Raw genomic sequence first — 21,059 nt, forward strand, 5'->3', positions numbered from 1 at the left:
TGTCATTCATCAAGGGATTTTAAAATTACTTAGCACAAATGTTCCCCGTGATGAGACGTATCATGCGCAAAACCCGGACCCCTAGCTTAAAGGTCAAGGTCACAATTAGAGGTCAAAAGTCAACAGGGCTTTTTTTCCTGTCCGGTCCATAACTCTGCCATCCATGAAGGGATTTTAATATTACTTGGCACAAATGTACCTCATAATCAGACAATGTGTCTTGCAAAACTTTCAGACCCCTAGCTCAAAGGTCAAGGTCACACTTGGCAGTCAAATGTTAACATGGCATGAACAGGGTCTGTTTCGTGTCCGGTCCAAAACTCTGCCATCCATGAAGGTATTTTAATATTTCTTGGCACAAATGTTCCCAATGATGAGACGACGTGTCAGGCGCAAAACCCGGACCCCTAGCTCAAAGGTCAAGGTCACATTAGGACGTCAAAGGTCAAAAGGGTTTTTTCCTGTCCGGTCAAGAACTTTGTCATCCATCAAGGAATTTAAATATTACTTTGCATAAATATTCCCTGTGATGAGACAACGTGTCCTGCACAACACCCAGAACCCTAGCTTAAAGGTCAAGGTCATACTTGGAGATCAAACGTCAGTGGGACATTTTTCCTGTCTAGTGTATAACTTTGTCATGCAAAACAGGTTTTGAATATTACTTGGCACAAATGTTCACCACTATGAGACAGAATGTCTTGCGCATGAACCTGGTCCCTAGGTTAAAAGTCAAGGTCACACATAGACGCCAAAGGTCAGATACAAGAATGACTTTGTCCGGAACACTTCTTCTTCATGCATGGAGGGATTTTGATGTAACTTGGCACAAATGTTCACCACTATGAGGTACTCTTGTTTTTTAGAATTATGTCCCTTTGTTGTTACTATAAATAGCTTATATTGTAACTTACTTATTACAAGCCGTAGGGAAAAATCGAGACCAGTTTTCTATGGTACAACATGCCTGTTATATCCAATTTTTAGGTGTATTTTGACCTAATTTTTTTACTAAAAATAACTTATATGATACCTTTTTGATAATCGGCCAAAAATGCTATCTGAAAACAACTATAGGGTTTTATATATACAAATTTTAATCCAAGTGTTTTGTTTATAACAGATTATATTTATAGTACAATAGTGTTATACATTATTGACAGATATCAGTTCATTATGTTATACTGCAGTAGAGAAAATTAGGTGCCTTCCAGTAGGATACTTTGTATTGCATGGCAATACTTCATTCACTTGTTTATTTTACTGCGCAAACCTTACTGGATGTTTTGCGTTCTTCGCCGAACAGATATACTAGTATTGTGGATTTTTGTGCAGATTTCAATATTGGACTATGTGTAATTATGAAATATTATGATGAATATATCATTTTTAAAGACGCGTGTTAGCTTTAGCGCGATCATCTAATCAAATCAAGATTTGCATTTACAGGGATAAAGTTTCTACATGGGACAACACTCGGAACTGAGCTCGTGCGAGAGCTAAGAAAAGAAACAAAAGCTATTAGTAAGTACCTTCTAGATGCTACTTCGCATATCGATGAGGGTTTTGAGAAAACGAAAGATGCTCTAAATAATGTACAACAAGCTTTAAATAAGTCAGACAAACATATTCAGACGATAAAGGAAAATGTTGAAGACATCGAAGTAAGCGTTGAATCAATCAAAAATAAACACGAAGAGCTTGAAAAAAGATTAGACCAACAAGCAGATCACATTAATTTGGATTTCCGAAATGTCAAAGATGACGTCTCATCAACACAACTTCAAGTTACAAGCCTCGAACATAGTTTACAGAAAGCACAGAAAAACATATCAAAAACCTGGGATAATGTAGAAGATGTACGGTTGTGTGTTGCAGAAAGCAAAACTGAAATTAAAGAGATAAAATCAGAAGTTAAAAATATTCAATCCCAACTTGGCAGTACAAAGTCGGAACTCACAAAGGCAAAAAGCCATATGAATGATGTAAGTATGGACATTAAAACATGTACAACTGAACAAGAGAATATTAAAGTGGACTTGCAAGGTACAAGAACGGACGTTGCCACTAACAAACTCGATATAGATGACATTAAAATATATCTATCAACATCAAGACCTGTTGATAAAGTTTTTTTCTACCCTCCAAATAAAATTTCTACATTCGTAGGAAGAACAGAAGAGTTAGAGCAAATTAAGCAAGAGTTTTTTAAAAGGAGCAACGACTGTCATATGCAAGTAGTATGTGGATTAGGTGGCATTGGAAAGACAACTCTGTCTGTTGAATATGCTTGGAATTTTCAGACATATTATCCTGGTGGCGTATTCTGGATGTCAGCAGAAACAAATGACGCCCTGGAAGATTCTTTACACAAGATAGCCCTTGACACCTACAATGTCGGAAATGATGCTAAGGAATCAATGCGGAAAACTATTTCGTGGATGTCTAAACTACAGCAAAGATGGCTTCTTGTAATAGATAATTTAGATATGGAGGAAATCAGAGGAAATGTCAAAGAATTGGTGCTAGGGACATGGAGACACCATTCCAGAGGCCATATTATCATTTCATCAAGAAGAGAGGCAACAAATGCTGAGGAAGAATTCCATGTAAAAATGAAAGACTGCATAACATTAAGTGTATTGACTACGCATGAGAGTTTAAAGTTTATGGCGGCACGCACTGGTATAAAAGAAGTAAATGACGAAAGTGCTTTATGTTTAGTAGAAGAACTAGGTTGCTTACCACTTGCATTGGAACAAGCTGCTGCTCATATCAAGGCATTATCATGTACATATAAAGAATACCTTGACAAATTCATGCAACTGAGATTACAATTGCTCAAGAATAGTAGACCTCTTTTTGATATATCGAAGGAGAGAGAAACAATACGCACAACATGGCAATTAAATTTTGATTACATTTCAAAACAGTCAGAGAGCGAAGGATTTGGTACAGCGGCCGTCACTTTGATGGAAATATCAGCATTTATGTACGCTGATGAAATACCTCTGTGTATAATAAATACTGGGTCACCAAACATATGTGAGGATCATTTACTGCGGTGTCTACAATATGAACTTGGGAAAAAGCAAATGGGAGAAATTCTTACACGATTTTCGCTCTTTCGGAGAAATGATGACGATTTCACATTAAGCATACATCGTTCAGTACAAGAAGTTCTGAGGGAGAAGCTAGAAAGTTCCGAGAGAAAAGCCATTATCTTCCAGTGTGCAACCCGAATGATCAATAAAGCACTTGACGAGACATGGTCACCGAATGATGCAATAAAAGAAGAAAACGTAGGCAAAGCTTCTTTACGAATGTGGAGTACGTTGGCTCTTCATGCTAATACATTGAGGAAGTTCATGGTGGAATTTACAAAACAGAACCCAAATCATCAGAGCATTTGCTTTAACACTGAAACTACAAAACTGTTACAAGCAAGTGCGATATACCACAGTCTATTCCAACGACAAGATGAGGCCCTGGCATGTCAAAATCAAATGTTATGTATCATACCAGCAGTTGATATTTCAGAAGGTTCTTTTAGTGCACTAACGTGTGTAAAGATTCCACTTTTGAACAGGGACAGGCTTATAATACAGAGCAGCATATCAGAGACGTTGAGTCAACCTTCTTCAATTGGCAACAGTTCAAGCATCAGTACCCTGCAAGATTCAGAAATACTACGAAAACAAGGAAATGCATCTTTTAAAGCTATGAAATACCAAGATGCCATACAATATTACTCACAAGCAATCAGGCAGAATCCTGATAATGTAGATCCAAGGCTTTACTCAAACAGGAGCCTAGCTTTTTTGAAAATAAACAATTATGAAAATGCATTATATGATGCTAACAAGTGTCTTGAGTTTGAGTCAATGTCGTGGAAAGCATATTGTTGGAAGGCTCTTGCAATTGCTGGCCTGATACGCACTGGTGTCATATCAAGATCTTGGAAATTGATTGGCATGGCGGCTGCCGCATTGTCTGTGTATAAAAATGCGGAATGTTTTTATCACGCTGAAATGCGAGTTGAGTATCCTTTTATTATGCATCATATCGTTGGAAAGGAAAATGAATTTCAACAGTTAATAAATTCTCCAGTTGATCTTTCGAGCGTCATCTTATTATTGCGGAAAGGTGTATACACTATAAAGGAAAGCGCTATTTCAAAGAGCGTTCGAATAATTGGAATAGAAAAAGATGTAGAAGTTGTGAGTCCTCTCATCTTATCCATGGGCGATTATTTCTTCATTACTGGCGCATTGTACGGAAGAAAACAGATAATCGATGCATATTTTGAAAATATTTCATTCCCAGAAGAAAGTGGACACATATCAATAGGATATGGTGCGAATACAGTTTTTCATAAGTGTTACTTCAAGAATGGAATAAAAGGGTGCGACGACTTTCCACATTGTAAAGGGGGTAAAGGGTGCGCTAATACTGATAGAAATTTATGTAAAGTTTCCAGTGAAAGTGAAAGTGAACAAGAATACTTTGGTTTTGTCGGATCTGGAAAACCTGGTTTTGCTGGCGTAATAGTGCATAGCGGAGGTAAAGCGTTTCTTGACAAATGTGAATTAAACAGATGTGGCGGTGGAGGTACTTTATCTGATGGAGAAGGATCTGTTTTGGAAATACGACATAGCGTTGTATGCAATATGAGGCAAATGGGCATTGAAGCGAGAAATGGAGGTTCCGCAGCTGTTATCAAGTGTGATATTGTAGATAATCAGATGCATGGTGTAAATATTGGGCCAAAGGGAAATGGTATTGTTTGGAATTGTCAGATACGAGGCAACGGAAAAGAAGGGATATGGTCTGGAAGAATATTAGAACTCGGACAACAACGTTTAGATGGTATTTCAAAATGCATCATTGAAGAAAACTTGATATATCAAAATGGCATGTCAGGATTGTCCTTAGAAGGAGGCTCATACAGTATCAGCAAAAACAGAATATTTGACAACTGGCTTTGGGGAATGATGATTAAATCGCGATCTACAGCTTATATATCCAATAACGACATTTTCGAGAACAAATGTGGTGGAATAAGAATAGGCATAAATTTTTCCGCTACAGTGACAATGGATGGAAATACAATTAGGGACCATACCGGGCCAGGTATTCACATCGAAAAATCGTTTGATACAATAGTGACAAAAGCAATACAAAAAGACATGGCTGAAGCAGTTGAATGCATAAAAGACGAAATAACAGTTTACACTATACCACCTATTATGACTACAAGAAACATACTTAGTAACAATGATAGAGGAATAAGAACGCAACGTCCACAGTATACACAAAGTCTCATAGAAACGTGTTGTTATTGTCGTATCACATCAGATGAGCTGAAAAAATGTTCAAAATGCAAAAAAGCAGCCTACTGTTCTCGGGAATGTCAAAAGAATCATTGGGAACGTCACAGACATCTTTGTAAATTACTGCGTCAAACGTTTACAGTAGAGATGAAAATATCGGAAGTACAGACTATTTATCAGCACAGCGGTTTTTCTGATAATATGACGTTTCTTAAGTCAACCACTGTTCCCTTGCCTGATTTAGGCAAAGGAACACCACCAGATGTATTCAGTAATAAAATGTTTATCGTCAAAATACAGTTACAGAAGGAATACACAGGCTACAACCCGAACTTATTACTTAGAGTTTATGATCAAACACAGTCACTAGACATTGTATTTACAAATCCACATTTATACCACTTAGTTGTTGAGTGCGGAGTCTTGGCGGGAACACAACTGACGATAAAGAAACTTTATTGTTTCGCCTCATACAAAAACAGAGGCAAAAGTATATGCTTTCACACAGAAACGCTGCCACCATTTCAACATAGATGGTAAAATAGAAACAACAAGAATTGAGGAAGTATCAAAGTGGCATGTGCACTAAACAGTGAAGTTTGTCTGTAATTTTGTGCGGCACCATCTTATCCTTTCTGCTGGATACCATTAAGCGATGAGACATGAACAAGTGCACTTACCTCATTCTGGATATTTGAATGACGATATATTTTATCCGCAAAAGCGTGCGTTTTAGATGTCTCCTCATAAATGAGACATATATCACTGTTGAGTAATTAGACTGGTAGCGATCTGTTTGGATATGATCAATATGGCTCAAGCAAAATAAAAAAAAGACAAAAACATCTCGTAAATTTTGCTGAGTTCTGCGTTAAACACATGTTTTTACATCAAAATTTATTGCTATCACTAGTTCCATTTTAACATATAGAACGATGAAACCAGTCTTATTTCTGAAGTTATTACATGATAAAAACGCGCAGATTATGATAATCAAAAAGCAAACACGAAACTTTTTAAATGATATTTTAAAACATTTTCCAGTTGTATCATCAGGAAAAACGGACAAGAAAGAAGAAATATTTTCAAATACTTACCAGGAAGTTTAGTATTTCTAAGAAAAAGTCAGACACGTGTGTCAAATGTGTATAACATCATTTATTTTCAAATAAATATCTTTATGGCGGCACGACAAAACCTTAGGAATTGTCCGGAATTGGGGCGGCTAACTTAGCTACTGTAACGAAGTGTTTATATCATGGTTCACTAATTTATACTAAACTGATTCGCTGTTATTATCAAAAGACAAATTTCAAAGAAAAAATACGCATCACAAAACTGCAGAAGGTTGTTATTGATTGTTTTCAACAATTTACAATTTCTTTCTGATTATATTCATATATTAGACTATAATCTTTCCGACAGACGTCGTATATCGGTGATATTTTATCCCAAAATGTTTCGTACCGAACGCCAAATAGTGTTTTGGAGGAAAATGGTCAGTAGATCTAATTGGATATACGTGTTTTAACGTTTTGCGAGCAGAATGGATACACTAATTCTTGGGACTTCACATGTTAACAGACTTCGATCTTATTTTTATCAGTGACATGGCTCAAGCTACCCGATGAATTTACATCCAGTCGCAACAGTGCGTTTTTTTATTATCAGGTGGACATATTACGGATAGTGTTCATGTTTGTCAGTGGGAAAACGCTATTTCAAGAAGTCGGCCTGAACTGTTAATATTGCATGTAGGTGGAAACGATTTAGACAGTCGGCAAATTGATATGATTACGATTGACATGTTAATCATGCAAATTATTTAGTTGGCAAGTATGTGGCGCATACGATATGACATACGCATGACATTATTATACAGATACTTCCTCGGCCAAATCCTCGGTACGCTCTCTCAAAATTTTACCGGCAAAGTGTTGTCGTGGCAAACCAGATCCTCAAGACAGAATGTTCACATATTAATGGGATTGCATACTGGAAAGTTCGTGGGGTGAAAGCGTGTGATGTTGACATATACGCTGATGGGGTACATTTCAACGATATGGGACTGTTACGTTATTTTAGAAGTATCAGAGGAGCTTTGATTAGTTCCCACATTAGTTAATTTCTGCTAAAAATGTATGCATTTCACGGTGTGAATTTGTTTTTGATGTGCAGGATTTTGGAATTCATTCAACACGTGTGCTATTCAAATCAGGAAGAGTTTTCATATTTACTCAATTGATTTTTGTCGGTCGGCCTGCATCATCGACTTGTTTTACGAGGAGCTCAGATATACATTCGACAACATTGATCTTGTACTTTTGTCGAGTGGAAAGTTTTGATATTACATTCTAACAACACCATATTGTGTATAGTGTTGGTGCTTTTATTTGTAGGGTTGACATACATGACATATGTTGCATTTTTGAATATAACACGTAGGGTGAAAGCACTTGATGTGTTTTGTGTGTATAGTTCCCATTTTACATACCCCTTTCAGGGCCTCACTTCGTGTGAGTCTGCTTATTAAATATAAATTTGAATTATGTAAAGTTTTCAGCAAACGTTTAGCTTTATTTTGATACCAACCATTGATAACAATTTGCAGAAATAAAGAAATTACAGGTAAAAAAATCCTCAATCCTTTTCTGTCCGGGTTTATCATCAGTACCAGTACAGTCAATATTTTTGTTTCATTTTCATAGTGTCAATTTTAATTGAATTACCGAGTAATGTGGTTACAAATTTATTTAGGCTATGGCCAGGTGTTGCTTGTTTAAGCTATTGGTGACTGTTTAAATGCCATAGTCATGACCTTATTGCTAAGGTCAAATACATATTTCATGCCTTATCTTAAGGCGGTTAATCATGTATAAGAATAGGGCAATGAGTTGTAATTTAGAAATATTTTTGTTTTATTTACATTGTGTCAATTTTAATTTGCATTATCAGGTATTGTAGATAGTAATGTATTGAAGGCTAGGGACAGTTGTTGCTTGTTTAAGCTGTTGGTGGCTGTTGAACTGCCATAGTTGTGACTTTATTGGTAAGGTCAGGTTCATAATTCACGTCTTAGTTTATAAATGTCATTGATTATTGCTAAGGTGGTTAATTATGCCTTAACTCTAGGGTAATAAATACTGTACTTATTAACTTAAGGTGGTTTATTAATGTCATTATTTATTGCTAAGGTGGTTATTTATTGCTTAATTCTAAGGTAATAAATACTGTAATTATACAGTATGTAGGATGACACTGCTTGTTTGGTTTATTGCTTGCGCAATATGTTGCAGTTTTTCCGCCCTAACATTTGATTTCATTAAAATTTTGCTTAGTTTAGCAATTACAAAATGCTAGTTGTATTGTGTAATTAGCATTATGTTATGAAGTAACATAAAGATTTGTCATTTATTATTAAATGGCTTTATTCATTCACATCCGTGTTGTTACTTTCTCGCAAATCAAACGTAGAAAAACTTCCAATGAACCAAGTGTCAGACATAGAACATTATTTATTTTCAAATAAATACCTTTATGGCGGCAGGACAAAACCGGAATTAGGGCGGCTAACTTAGCTATTGTAACGAAGTGTTTTGATCATGAATCACTAATTAATGCTAAACTGATTCGCCATTATCATCAGAAGACAAATTTCAAGGAAAAAATACGCATCACAAAACCCGCCCTTCCCACCCTTATTTTAATAACAATTTCTGATTATTTTTGCATAACTTTCATGTACTAGTGTTGGCCCAACATTTTAAGTCATTGAAATGTTTGCGTACATTTTGCAATTTTAAAAGGTTAGTTGAGTCAACATTTGATTTCAGTAGATCTTGGCTTTTTAGCAATTTTAAAGTGCCAGTTTCTGTTACTGATCCGTTGGTATAGGCCTAAAATTTTCATGGTTCTTACATTGTGTAATTAGCATTTATGTTCCATTGTTTGAAGTTTTACGTTTGTATATGTAATGGTTCCGACAACAACTGAATTCATACTCTCAAACCAAAATACACCCACAGTTATATCCATTGCTATTTTTTAGGATAATAAGAAGTGGCTTTTAGTGGAATCGCGATAGAGGAATGGCATGACAGGAAAATAAGTAAACATATCGTAACATAAAACATCTAAGCTAAATGGAGAACTGTGTATAAATGATTCGAGAATTAGAGTTATAAATCAGTTTTTTTAACATTACGCTAAAGTTTAGTGTTCATTTGTCTACTGCAATTGTGGTTTGCTTTACCTCGAATATTTGAAGAATAAGAAGTCTGTTACACTCACCCATTTGTCCGCTTTGGCGTCATGTTGTATGTAAGCAGTCGATTTATTGATGCTTCACACAATTGTTACCGTGATAACTTGACATGCACTGCTTTTGTTTCATAACCCGGTTTGCTTTCCACAGACTTGTTCTCCTCTTTCGGCTGGGAATTTTTAACATTTTAATGCAGGACTATGTGACAACTAGCAGGAATGAATTGAAACTTCACACGCTTGTTTATGCTATGATTTGACATGCAGTGGTCAAGGTTCAAAACTATTGTTTTACTCCTTTTCCCACTTTGCATTTTTGTAACGTTTTTGTTCTTGGTATTCACTTTTAGGAGTGGATTGAAACTTCACACACGTCTTCACGCTGATGATACGGCATGCACTGCATTGGTTCCATAGATCTATTTTGCCTTTTTAAAAACACCAATGCCCATATTTGGACTCAGTAATTTTTTTGTTTGTAAACAAGTATCTCATTTAGCAAAACAAGAGGGTAGGATAGGTGGCCTTACTTACATTTAAGCAAAATTGTTGACCCTTTTGTATTTGTTTATGTGTTTATGTCTTTGATTGAAAAAATGTTTCTTCTGACACTAATGTATTAGCGGAATTGTATCCATTCTTTCAAATATTTTACCCAGGATCTTTTTTTTCGGCTCAAATAACTCTTTTGTCCAGAAAATAATACTCTAATCATTATTTAGACTGTTCACTTTGATTCAGCTGACTACACATAACTAAAATATGTAATTCCTACTTGAAGTTTGTATTCTTAGTTCCGCTGCCAAAGAAATGGACATTTTTCAATCTATCCGGGTGTCAGAACAGAAATTTTGACCTACAAATTCTCATAAAGTTAGAAACGAGTCTTCCCTATTGCAGTTAATTGCATACATATTTGATTTTCAACATTTGTATTGAATCATAAATATTGATAGTAATTTATACATTAACACTATTTTATCTACACAGATTATTATATATATGCTCGCTATTTATTGACGATTGTCAGTACAACCCGCCCGATTAGCTCAATAGGGAGAGCGTAGATCTACGGATCGCGGGGCCGCGAGTTCGATCCCCGGGCGGGCCGTATGTTCTCCGTGACGATTTGATAAAAGACATTGTGTCTGAAATCATTCGCCCTCCACCTCTGATTCATGTTTGGATGTTGACCTTTACTTGCGGAGAACAGGTTTGTACTGGTACAGAATCCAGGAACACTGGTTAGGTTAACTGCCTGCCGTTACATAACTGAAATACATTGAAAAACGGCGTTAAACGACAATAACCTATGTCTGGGGGATAAACTTTTCGGAGACAAGCCGGATAAATTAAAGCTCAGAAACACAATAACCAAATATTCTATACATCCTGTGTTTTCATTAAAAATGATTTTCAAGTTACTTAAACTTGCATTTAAAGGTCCATAATGCTTTAAATTTTTATCTTATAAACAAATGAAACAGCTTCCCAAATCGTGATGTTATGCGTACTTGCATGGTTAGAAAAGCACCACTGTTAATGTTATAGTTAGAACATTAAAGGGAGGTAATAAAAACAATAGATTCAATAAAACATTCTAGTATATTCAGCAATATTCAAACCTTTGACAAATGTTAAAGGAGGTAATTATCAGAAATAAGATTTAACAAGAAATTAATGTATTTTATGTCCATAACGGACAACTATTGTCTGCAGTAGAGGCACTACAAAAATCACAGGATGGTATGAAAAAGTTGCTAGAAATAAGATTGATAAGTTACGACATGAAATGAAAGCTTATATTGACACTAAAATAAAAGCGTTACAGGATGATATCTCCTTAGCCACTGGTAGAGAGGCTTCGAGAATTGACGAGAGTGTGACTACAATTCAGTCATTGAAAGGCCGCATCGATACCATGGAACAGATTGAGCGATAAATGACCAGAGTGCAAACAACGGAACACGGTAACCAGGATAAAACAGTGCATGATCAACGGTGGTACTGACCTAGCCAGTTGGATGACTCGGACATCTTCGTGATAGCTAGTGGTGTGAAATCGGAGCCAGGCGAAAACCTTGTTCAAATGGCACAGGAAATTATTAATTCGCTTTGGAATGATGTTACGTCACAGGTTGTCATCACAGGCGCTATAGGACTCGTAAAAATATCGTTTCGTTGTCTGAAAGAAAAAGAGCTTGTTCTAAGGAATAAAATGTCCTTGAAAAATACGTTTGATTACAAGGAAGTATACCTTAAAAGATGCAAATCGCACGCTGAAAACTTATTAAATGCACGCATTCTACTTTGACAATTGCCGGACGGTGGCCGTAACCTCAGATTAAATGGATGTGGACGTATTATTCAGCAGCGCGTTCAACGTGAAACCCCCTAGAACTGCAATAGTGATACATGTAACTAGGATTTACCCCGTCCCAGCGGTGCTATAAGCTTAGCGCATATTAATGATTTGCGTGTCGCAATATCCAAGCTTTAGAGTCTGATATAATTACTGTATGCGAGACCCATTTACGTGACCAGTAAGTTATCAATGTTTATGGTTACAAATGGTATGGATACAACAGAACAGAAATTCATCGCAATACCCTTCCGGCGGCGTCGGAGTACTAGTCCAACAGTGTATTACATAATCATATAACACAGAGTTTGTAGATAGGTCGTTTGAAGGGATACTATGTCTTAAATTTACTGATCGCGCTACAGGCATAGACTTTCTTGTATATTCACTGTTACTTACCCCCAGAGAATTCCACAAGGGGCCGAGACGCTCAAACTTTTTACACACATTTATTAACACAGATGTATAGTTATTATGATATTGACAACGTTTTCATTGGTACCATTTGTGATTGTGACACTATTTCAACACGTCATATTCTTGATAAAACTATTAATAAACACGGGCATGAGTTCATAGATTTTCTCACTGATGCGAAGTTATGTGTTTTGAACGGCCGTTATGATCATGGTAATTGTACGTATAGGGGCCTATATGTGCTCCGCATGATACATTTACTAACTGTAAAACATTTAAAATGTAAACCGTACAAGAGATCAAAGATCAGCACGGTTTACATGGTTTACATCGAAACGGTCACGCTTACCGTTGGGAATTAAGAAATATACCACAGGATTTTATGGACAGTGAAAGAGCAAAATTAGCTATTTTAAATATCATTTCGTAAATTGAAAACACACGTGAAAGACAAGATAACATTGCTTTAGTAAACCAGAACTTATGTAACGTTATTACAAGTAAAATGGTCAACACTATTCCTACTTGCAACAGCACTAACAGATCAAATAGCACAGCAAATCATTCTGGAATAGCGATTTACAAAACTCCTGAAATACTATGCGGACTAGGGAACGAGAGTTTCTTATGTGTACTGGAAATAACCGCATGCGTTTTAAGCTTAGGATGGATTATATAGCTTCTAGGAATGCATTTGATAAGTTGCTTTGACAGACGGAACGTACATACAGACAATGCAAAGAGATTGATATTGAGGAAACCTAGACCCAAAATCCAACAGAATTCTGACGGAAAATTCAACGCTCAGGTCTACGGAAAGATAAGACAATACCAATAGAAATTATAGACAATGGCATTATTATACAAGATGAAGATGCTGTTTTTAACAAGTGGAAAAAATGACTTTTAAACAATATATAAAGTCTTGAAGACAATAGCGATTTTGAGGATTTCGATTACAACCGTGCAAAGGTACACAGACGCCTTCTCGAAGTGAATATTGAAGACCCGTTATATATGCCAAATGCATATTTAAATGGAAACATTAACGTCGCAGAATTGTCACAAATTATCATGCATGCAAAACAAAAAAAAAAACAACAAACAAACAAACGGTTCAGCCTGTAGGATAGATAACATACCCTACGATATGTTGAAAACCCTACAGTTATTGCGGTGCTTAGGGAACTTTTCCAGCTGATATTTGATTTTAGCATAATACTATCAATATGGAGAAAGGCAATTATATGTTCTATACTAAAAGGTCAAAACTCAGACAAACGGATACGGGATAAACTTATTATCCTGTATAATTAAACTGTACAGTTCATTCATAGCAAAGCAATTAACTAAGTACCTGGAAGAAAACGGACTTTTAGCAGATGAGCAAAACGGATTTAGGGCCAGTCGATCGAATGAGGACCATAGTTTCGTATTTAACTGCCAGGTTAAAAACAACTCGAACGTTTTTACAGCATATATCGACCTGAAAAAATGTTTTGATTTTATTGACAGAGAAATGTTGCTATATAAGCTGTTACCACACAAAAGTATTGGAAAAAATGTAAAATTCTACGAAGAACATATACGCTAGTTCCGTGTCATGTGTTAGAATAAATAATAAAATGACAGACTGGTTCAACTGCTCAACTGGTGTAAAACAGGGGTGTAACCTTTCGCCAACATTATTTGTTATATTAGCCAGTATGTACAAGAGGTCAACGATCTTGACGTAGGAGTCACAATAGAGGAATCTAAAGTATCTATCCGTAGTGTTGATAGCAGACACGGAAGATAAGTTACAGACTATATTGAACACATGTCACGAATGGTGCAAACGCCTGAGGGTGATTATCAACACCGTAAAATCAAAATGTATGCACTTCCGGCGAGGCAGAACACAACGATCGAACAATATCTTTAAGATAGGTGACAATGTGCTTGAGACAGTTGGTCACTACAAATACCTCGAGTGATTTGCACTCTCTAAAGAAGCTGGTCGTGCATTAGGAAATCTAATCAGTAAGATCCACCATCTCAAGGTGTTTGGCTTCAGGTCATTTGATAAACTATTTAATTCATGTGTCGTACCTGTACTAGATTATGGTGCCTCAATTTAGGGCGGAAAACAGTTTCAGTCTATAGATAATGTTAAACATCGGGCGTTAAGATATTTTATGGGTGTTCATCGTTTTACACCAGTCTTTGCTCTTTATGGTGACAGTGGATGGATACCAAGTCTATACAGAAAATGGAGATGTGTTTTACGCTATTGGAACAGATTTCTTGGGATGAATGACGAAAGACTGACTAAATGTATATTCAATTTGTAGAAATAACTGGTCTAGTGATGTGAAACAAATGTTTGAAAATTTACCGTAAAAAGTGCTATAAATATATCGAACGCTAATACCATGAAAAGAGATTACTACGCTAGAAAGTGATCAGCTGATATACAAAACGTGTCAAAGTTAAGACTTACAGTTGTTTAAAAGAGATGTGTCATGTGAAACCTGTTTGACAATGAACTTAAGAAAGTGTGAGCGGTCATTGTTATGTCAATTCAGGTGTGGTATTGTAGATATATAGGTGAACCAGTGAATTTAAGACTATGTAGATTTTGCTATTGAATTCAGTGGAAGACTAGAGACACTTTTTGCTTGAGTTCGAGCTGTATAATGTATTTCTTCCAAATATATTTGGAGATATCTTGCTAAATGATAATTACAATCGTTTAACATCTGAAAACAAAATGTCGTTTCTATTAAATTATTACCCAAGGAAAACAGCGAAGTATATTGTTAAAGCATATCTCCATAGATGCGGTATTATGTATAACTTATAACTGCTTAAGGATATTGATTATGGATATATGATAACTATACAGTTCATAATAATACTTTTCGCTGTATGACACTCATTTAAGATGTATGTTTTTGAATGGTCATATATTGTATTTATTGTCGTATTACTGTATAACTGTTTGACATAAACATTGCCCTATGATAAAACATGATTCAAACCCGCAAGTTATAACTAGATTGTATTGTGTCACGGTATAGAACTTGAATATTAAAACGGGGAGAAAGTCTGTAGGCGGCCGGGTAGCTCAGTCGGTAGAGCATCGGAAGGGTATCCCGAGGCCCCGGGTTCGAGTCCCGGTCTGGCTGCACATTTTTCTCACCCTGTGACTTTTGGCGCCCAACGTAGAACCGTGACGGCATTACACTGGTTAGTCTCCGACGCCTGTAATTGCTCATATAGAAAGTACCCGCTGAAATTCGAGGACGAATTTCAAAGTGATGGGGAAATATGTCACGGTATAGAACTTGAATGTTAAAACGGGGAGAAAATGTGCAGCCAGACCGGGACTCGAACCCGGGGCCTCGGAATACCGTTTGCACATTTTTTCTCACTCTTTGGCAATTGCACTTTGTATTTCAATATTGGTATTCTATTTGACCACATATCGGTATGTTTCTGTTATAACATGACTTCTCTGATATATATATATATTTGATTTGTATGCCATTTGTACATACTCACATACATATACATGTTTGTCATATCTATTTATTTGCATATATATCATTTTCTTGATTACGATTAAATTTAATATATAAGGTGACTTATAGGTCCACTGGGCCGGGTGCTTTTAAATACATGTTTATTGTATAAATTGTTCTAATTACGAATGCACATGTCACTATAATAAACAATTTCTTATCTTTCTTATTTTACTATATAATTATTGTAGGACTTGGAAATTTAAGGTCAATTGTGAAAAGACAGAAGTCATGGTTTTTAGAAAAGATGGAGTTATTTGTCATATTATCTATGTTAGCCTGGGAAGCCGTTGATAATTCGTGCTTTGTTAGTGGAAATCATACCTCATATGCATTAAAGTCAAGTCAAGTCAAATATTTTATTGGCATAAACACATATATGTCCATCGCCAAATAACTTTGCGGCGGTTTATACGTTTATCTACAGTTAAATAATTACAATAATAATAATTAAAGTATTACAAGAACAGAAAAGTGTAGTGTAAACAATTTCCATGATAACATATCTCTATGACATAAATTTAACATACATAAACAGAACATCAAAGACATAATTATAATTAGCTAATTTCATTTCTTTTTTGAGTCGCCATGTATATATACTTTGCTAAATTAACAATTACATTTCTCTGTGTAGATTTCATTATTGTTTTAAATTTGTTGATATTAGGCCAAGAACAATAATATCTAGGTAAACATGTTTTTCTCAAATCATTATAAAATGGGCACACTAATAAAAAATGATACTCTGTTTCAACTTGATTCGTATTACATTTAGTACAAACACGTTGGCTTCTTTCAATATTTCTAAACCTCCCCTCTTCGATAGCTAATTTATGTGGGGAACACCTAAACCTTGATAATGCTATACAATGTTTCACATTATTAACACAAACTAGATATTTTTCTAGAGAAAATTCCTGTTTAAATAAATTGAAACATTCCAATTAAGAGAAGGTACTAAGTTCTGCACACCATTGTTGCAATTGTTGATCATATATTCTTTGTTCAATATTTAAGACATGTGTATTTGTAACATTTTCAGTATCCCACAAATATAAAAAACCTAAATCTGACAACAAATTTTTAACATTTTTTGACCAATCATTCAACAGATTTCCATTTGCATCTCTTAAAAACATCAGTCTATATATTAAAGATCCCACTAAATTTGCGCTAATTAGTGTTAATTGGCATTCACTGAGTTTCTGATATTATCAATGTCAATTTGCAGATAGAAAAGAAAAAGAAATTGTCAGACTGGATTCCCAGGCTAATCATATGAATATGTATTACATAATTATATGTATAGGTATATGTAGAATGCATGAGTGTAATTTTCTTCGTAATCTTTGTAATTATATATTGATATGTGTCACATCTGTATATGTATAGATATGGGTTTGTTATTGCTTTCATGTATGTAAATTTATTTATTATATACTGATTACAAATTCTAATTTTTACTCTCTTTATACTGTCAGTAAGAGTTACAGTGTTTTGATAATGTCAGAAATATCTATGAGTTTTTTTCACGCAAACTAAAATAATACTGAAGTTCAGGTAAATCGAACACTTCTGGAGTAGTTACTGCTACGAGTGTCAAATTTGTAACAATTGACAGTTAAGTATTTAGTGAAAGCATTTTTTTTATGTCAGTGGACAGAAATTTCACATATTTATTTTTGACCTTCCAAAACAGAATTTAAAATTCTAATTTAAAATGTTTGCATAGTATGATGTCCACAACTGCATTACTATATCATGTATTATGTAAATTGTATGTCATCATGAGTTTTGTAACTTATATGAATGTAATAATGTTATCTTATCTGATCTTTAAATGAATTTTGATCGAGAATGTTAATATTTTGGTCTAAAACGTATCGACATACACGATACCTTTGTCAATATGTATCCGTCTAATCTACATACGTGTAAAAGTCAGCATTTCGAAATGGACAAAAAGCTGCGAACATGCTTAGAATATGCCGCGAACATACCCACTCTGGGATATTCGCCGCTAGCCGCGAACATGCTGCCATTGATTTGACACTAGTTCGCGGGATATTCGCCGTAAAATCAATGATTGCGGTTTATTCGTCAAAACAACATAAAAGATTGTAATCTTTTGGTAAACTGTCCATGAAGAACTTTGAATCCAGCAGGTCGATTGTAGATCAATTAATTTGTAACATTATCTGTAAGGTCACAGTATGAGTCTGAATAAGTTAATTACAACGAATTGTTTTGGACTATATTTTGATGTATTATGTATGCATTACAGACATATATGTTTGATAGGAATGAAGTCTTACTTGCTTTATGATCATAATTCTTTTCGTTTGTTTTGCACTATTTCTGTACAAGCTAGCTTGTTGGCAATATATGACTAGATTTATGCTTGGTAATCATGGTTCTTATCTTGTTCGCGGCATGTTCGAAGCAACCTGTTCATTACAAGTTCGAAGCAACTTGTTTATAAAATGATCGCAGCAACTTGTTTGCCGGAAGTTTGCAGAAACTTTTTCGCGGCAAATCTAATTTGCCTGTGAACACCAAATGGACATCCCGCGGTCAAACTGTGTCTATTTTTAAGTGTTCGCTGCATGTTCGCCAGATATTTGCGGCATGATCGCGACAAGTGTTCGCGGCAAACTATAATATTTCCGTAACGGAGTGTAGCGGCTTTTGAAGGATTTTTCATTTGCTAATAAAATAGAGACGGACATGAGCTATTTATTTTGCACTTTCAACAATATTTTTATATATCTCATCAATTTTGTTATCTTAGTCCATTATATCGATGTGTGTAAATTTCAAATTATTGTTTTTATCAAATGTGTTCGAAACGTTTTTATTTAAAGTACATGCATAATAATATATAAAACTTAGGTTATTAGAAATGAGCGCGTGCAAGACAAAATTTGCTGATTTTAATTACACAATAACCGGCTAGAGTCCTGCGAAACTGCTTGTTTTTAAAGTGTCCTAAGACTTTTATACTGTTTATAATATGGATGCCATTGTTTTGAACATAAAATTAAGTTCATGTACAATATTGAAAGCAGTACTTTTCTTACCATATAATTATGCACCTTTTGTATCTGAAAATCATTATGAATTTAAGCTAACTGCCTAGCAGGGGCAGCTGACTGCTCGATTCCGAGTCGGACGCGATGATTTGTGCAGTCTTCGGATTCTGATTTGCAAACATAAAGTAAAAATCCATAATTATTGTATTTCCGGCATTGAATTGTATTTTTAATTAAGAAATAATATATAGCAGGCTTGCGGAATAATTCACGAGGCTGTAGCCTGTGTGAATTAAACACGCTGCGTCTATTCGTATTGTTAAGATATGTTCAAACATGGTTCTGCTAAATATTAGTTCGACTCTAATATTTCTTTTTTGTAAGCAAACAGATGAAACAGGGAAGCGCATATATGGCGCCAAATATAAAATTGCATTTTTGGGGAAAATGACACCTTCAAGGGCAGATAATTGTTATTTACTTAAACTTAGCCACCAACTAGGTATGTGCATTTTACATAAAATTAATACGCATTTAATGTACATTGTATGTTATTAATGCATGTATTTTTTAATTTGAATTGAAACAGCTACATTATAAAACTAAGACCTTATGTTTTGTAATTTACTTCTATGTACTAATAAACATAACAAATTTGCTGCAAAGTCAAGTTTTATCTTAGGTTAAGTTGCCTGTTGGATACCCATCCGTGCCAAGCAAACTGACCATAATGCCTCTTAATTCAGAAAATAGATAAACGTTTTGTCGTGCTGTATTTAATAGCATTCCTTTCCAGATGTCATAGTATTCGATTCAAGTGCAGACAGCTAAAATCTGCGGAAGAGTCAACATCGGATTCCTTGAGCGGTTCCGTTGTAAGAAGTTAAACCTCGGCACAGGAATACTGTCAAACAATACTGTTCCGATAAGGGGAAGTAACACTGTGTTGGAATTTAAAAAAAAATATATGGTAATAGCAAATACAAACGTGACGGTCTCACATACCTGATGAAGTTTGTAAAAATCGTTGCATAAATATTTCTTTTGTAGCAGAAACAAGACGGCGTCGTTTTGATTAAAAAAGACTTCTGGCAAGATTTTATTACGTCACTGGCCTCAAGCCCGGATCCAGAAATATGTGACGGTGGGGTGGTGGGGGGGGGGGATGAGGGGGGGACCAGTTTAGAATGGAGTCGTTTCCGCCGAGGCGTATAGCGCCGAGAGCGGGTAAGCACGGGGGAAGGAGCACCTCTGCCCATGTTAGTGGGGTCAGGAGGGTCTCCCCCTCCCCCGCTTTAAATTTGAAATGGTGGCCTGGTGGGGATACTCCCCTCATTATTGTGGGGGACAGTTGGCTCTCCCCCCGGACATTCTTCAAATACAGGTATGAAATGGTGGCCTCTGGTGCATTTTAGGTCTAAATTTTGAGGAAATGGAGGGATTACTCCCCTCTTGGTGGAAAATTTTGAAATATAGGTATGAAATGGTGGCCTCTGGTGCGTTCGTTTCTGGGTATACACTTTGAGAAAATATTATTCCTTTTCCAAAATAGTTGGGTGCATCTTTGATGGGTATAGCCAACTTGGGGGAGGGGGCACGGGCCCTCTCGGTCCGGCCCTGGATTCGAGCCTGGGCCAAATAAATCAAAATCTATTATACACTCGATTTTGCCTTTATTTTTGCATGAAAGCGATGGCCCATAGTCGGTTAATAAAATAAGTGTTTCTGTTCTGTTCTATTCTATTCTGTTTATCTTAGAGAAAGAGAAAATAGATCTAACATGACATATCAAATTATATTAACATTTTTCCTGTCTGCCGTTCCTTCCAATGAAAATTATGACGTTTACTTTGTATTAATTACAATATCCCTATGCATTCCGTTGAAAATTATGACGTTCATTATGCTAGAACCGCAAAAAGAAAGGCGCCAAAATAAGATCGCTTAGTAATTACGTGCCGCTGTTTTGACGATACCCTCATGTAGTCAGGAAGAACGTCCCTTAGATGACGTCACGACATATTTTAAAGTGAAAAAGATGGAAAGCTCAGCCGTATACACCGGCTAACCCGGCCGATCACAC

The 21,059-nt window shown here is 35.7% G+C and overlaps 1 protein-coding gene across 1 annotated transcript in view; it reads left to right on the forward strand.

The window, feature by feature from the left end:
• LOC128559416 (uncharacterized) overlaps positions 1–19,635 on the forward strand; it is a 37,849-nt gene extending 18,214 nt beyond the window's left edge. Inside the window, exon 5 of the mRNA XM_053550902.1 lies at positions 1,450–19,635. Coding sequence (XP_053406877.1) covers positions 1,450–5,873 — 4,424 coding nt within the window. The 3' untranslated portion in view covers positions 5,874–19,635. The remainder of the gene's footprint in view (positions 1–1,449) is intronic.
• Positions 19,636–21,059: the final 1,424 nt, after the last annotated feature.

This window comes from Mercenaria mercenaria, chromosome 9, assembly GCF_021730395.1.
Source record: "Mercenaria mercenaria strain notata chromosome 9, MADL_Memer_1, whole genome shotgun sequence".
NCBI lineage: Eukaryota > Metazoa > Mollusca > Bivalvia > Venerida > Veneridae > Mercenaria > Mercenaria mercenaria.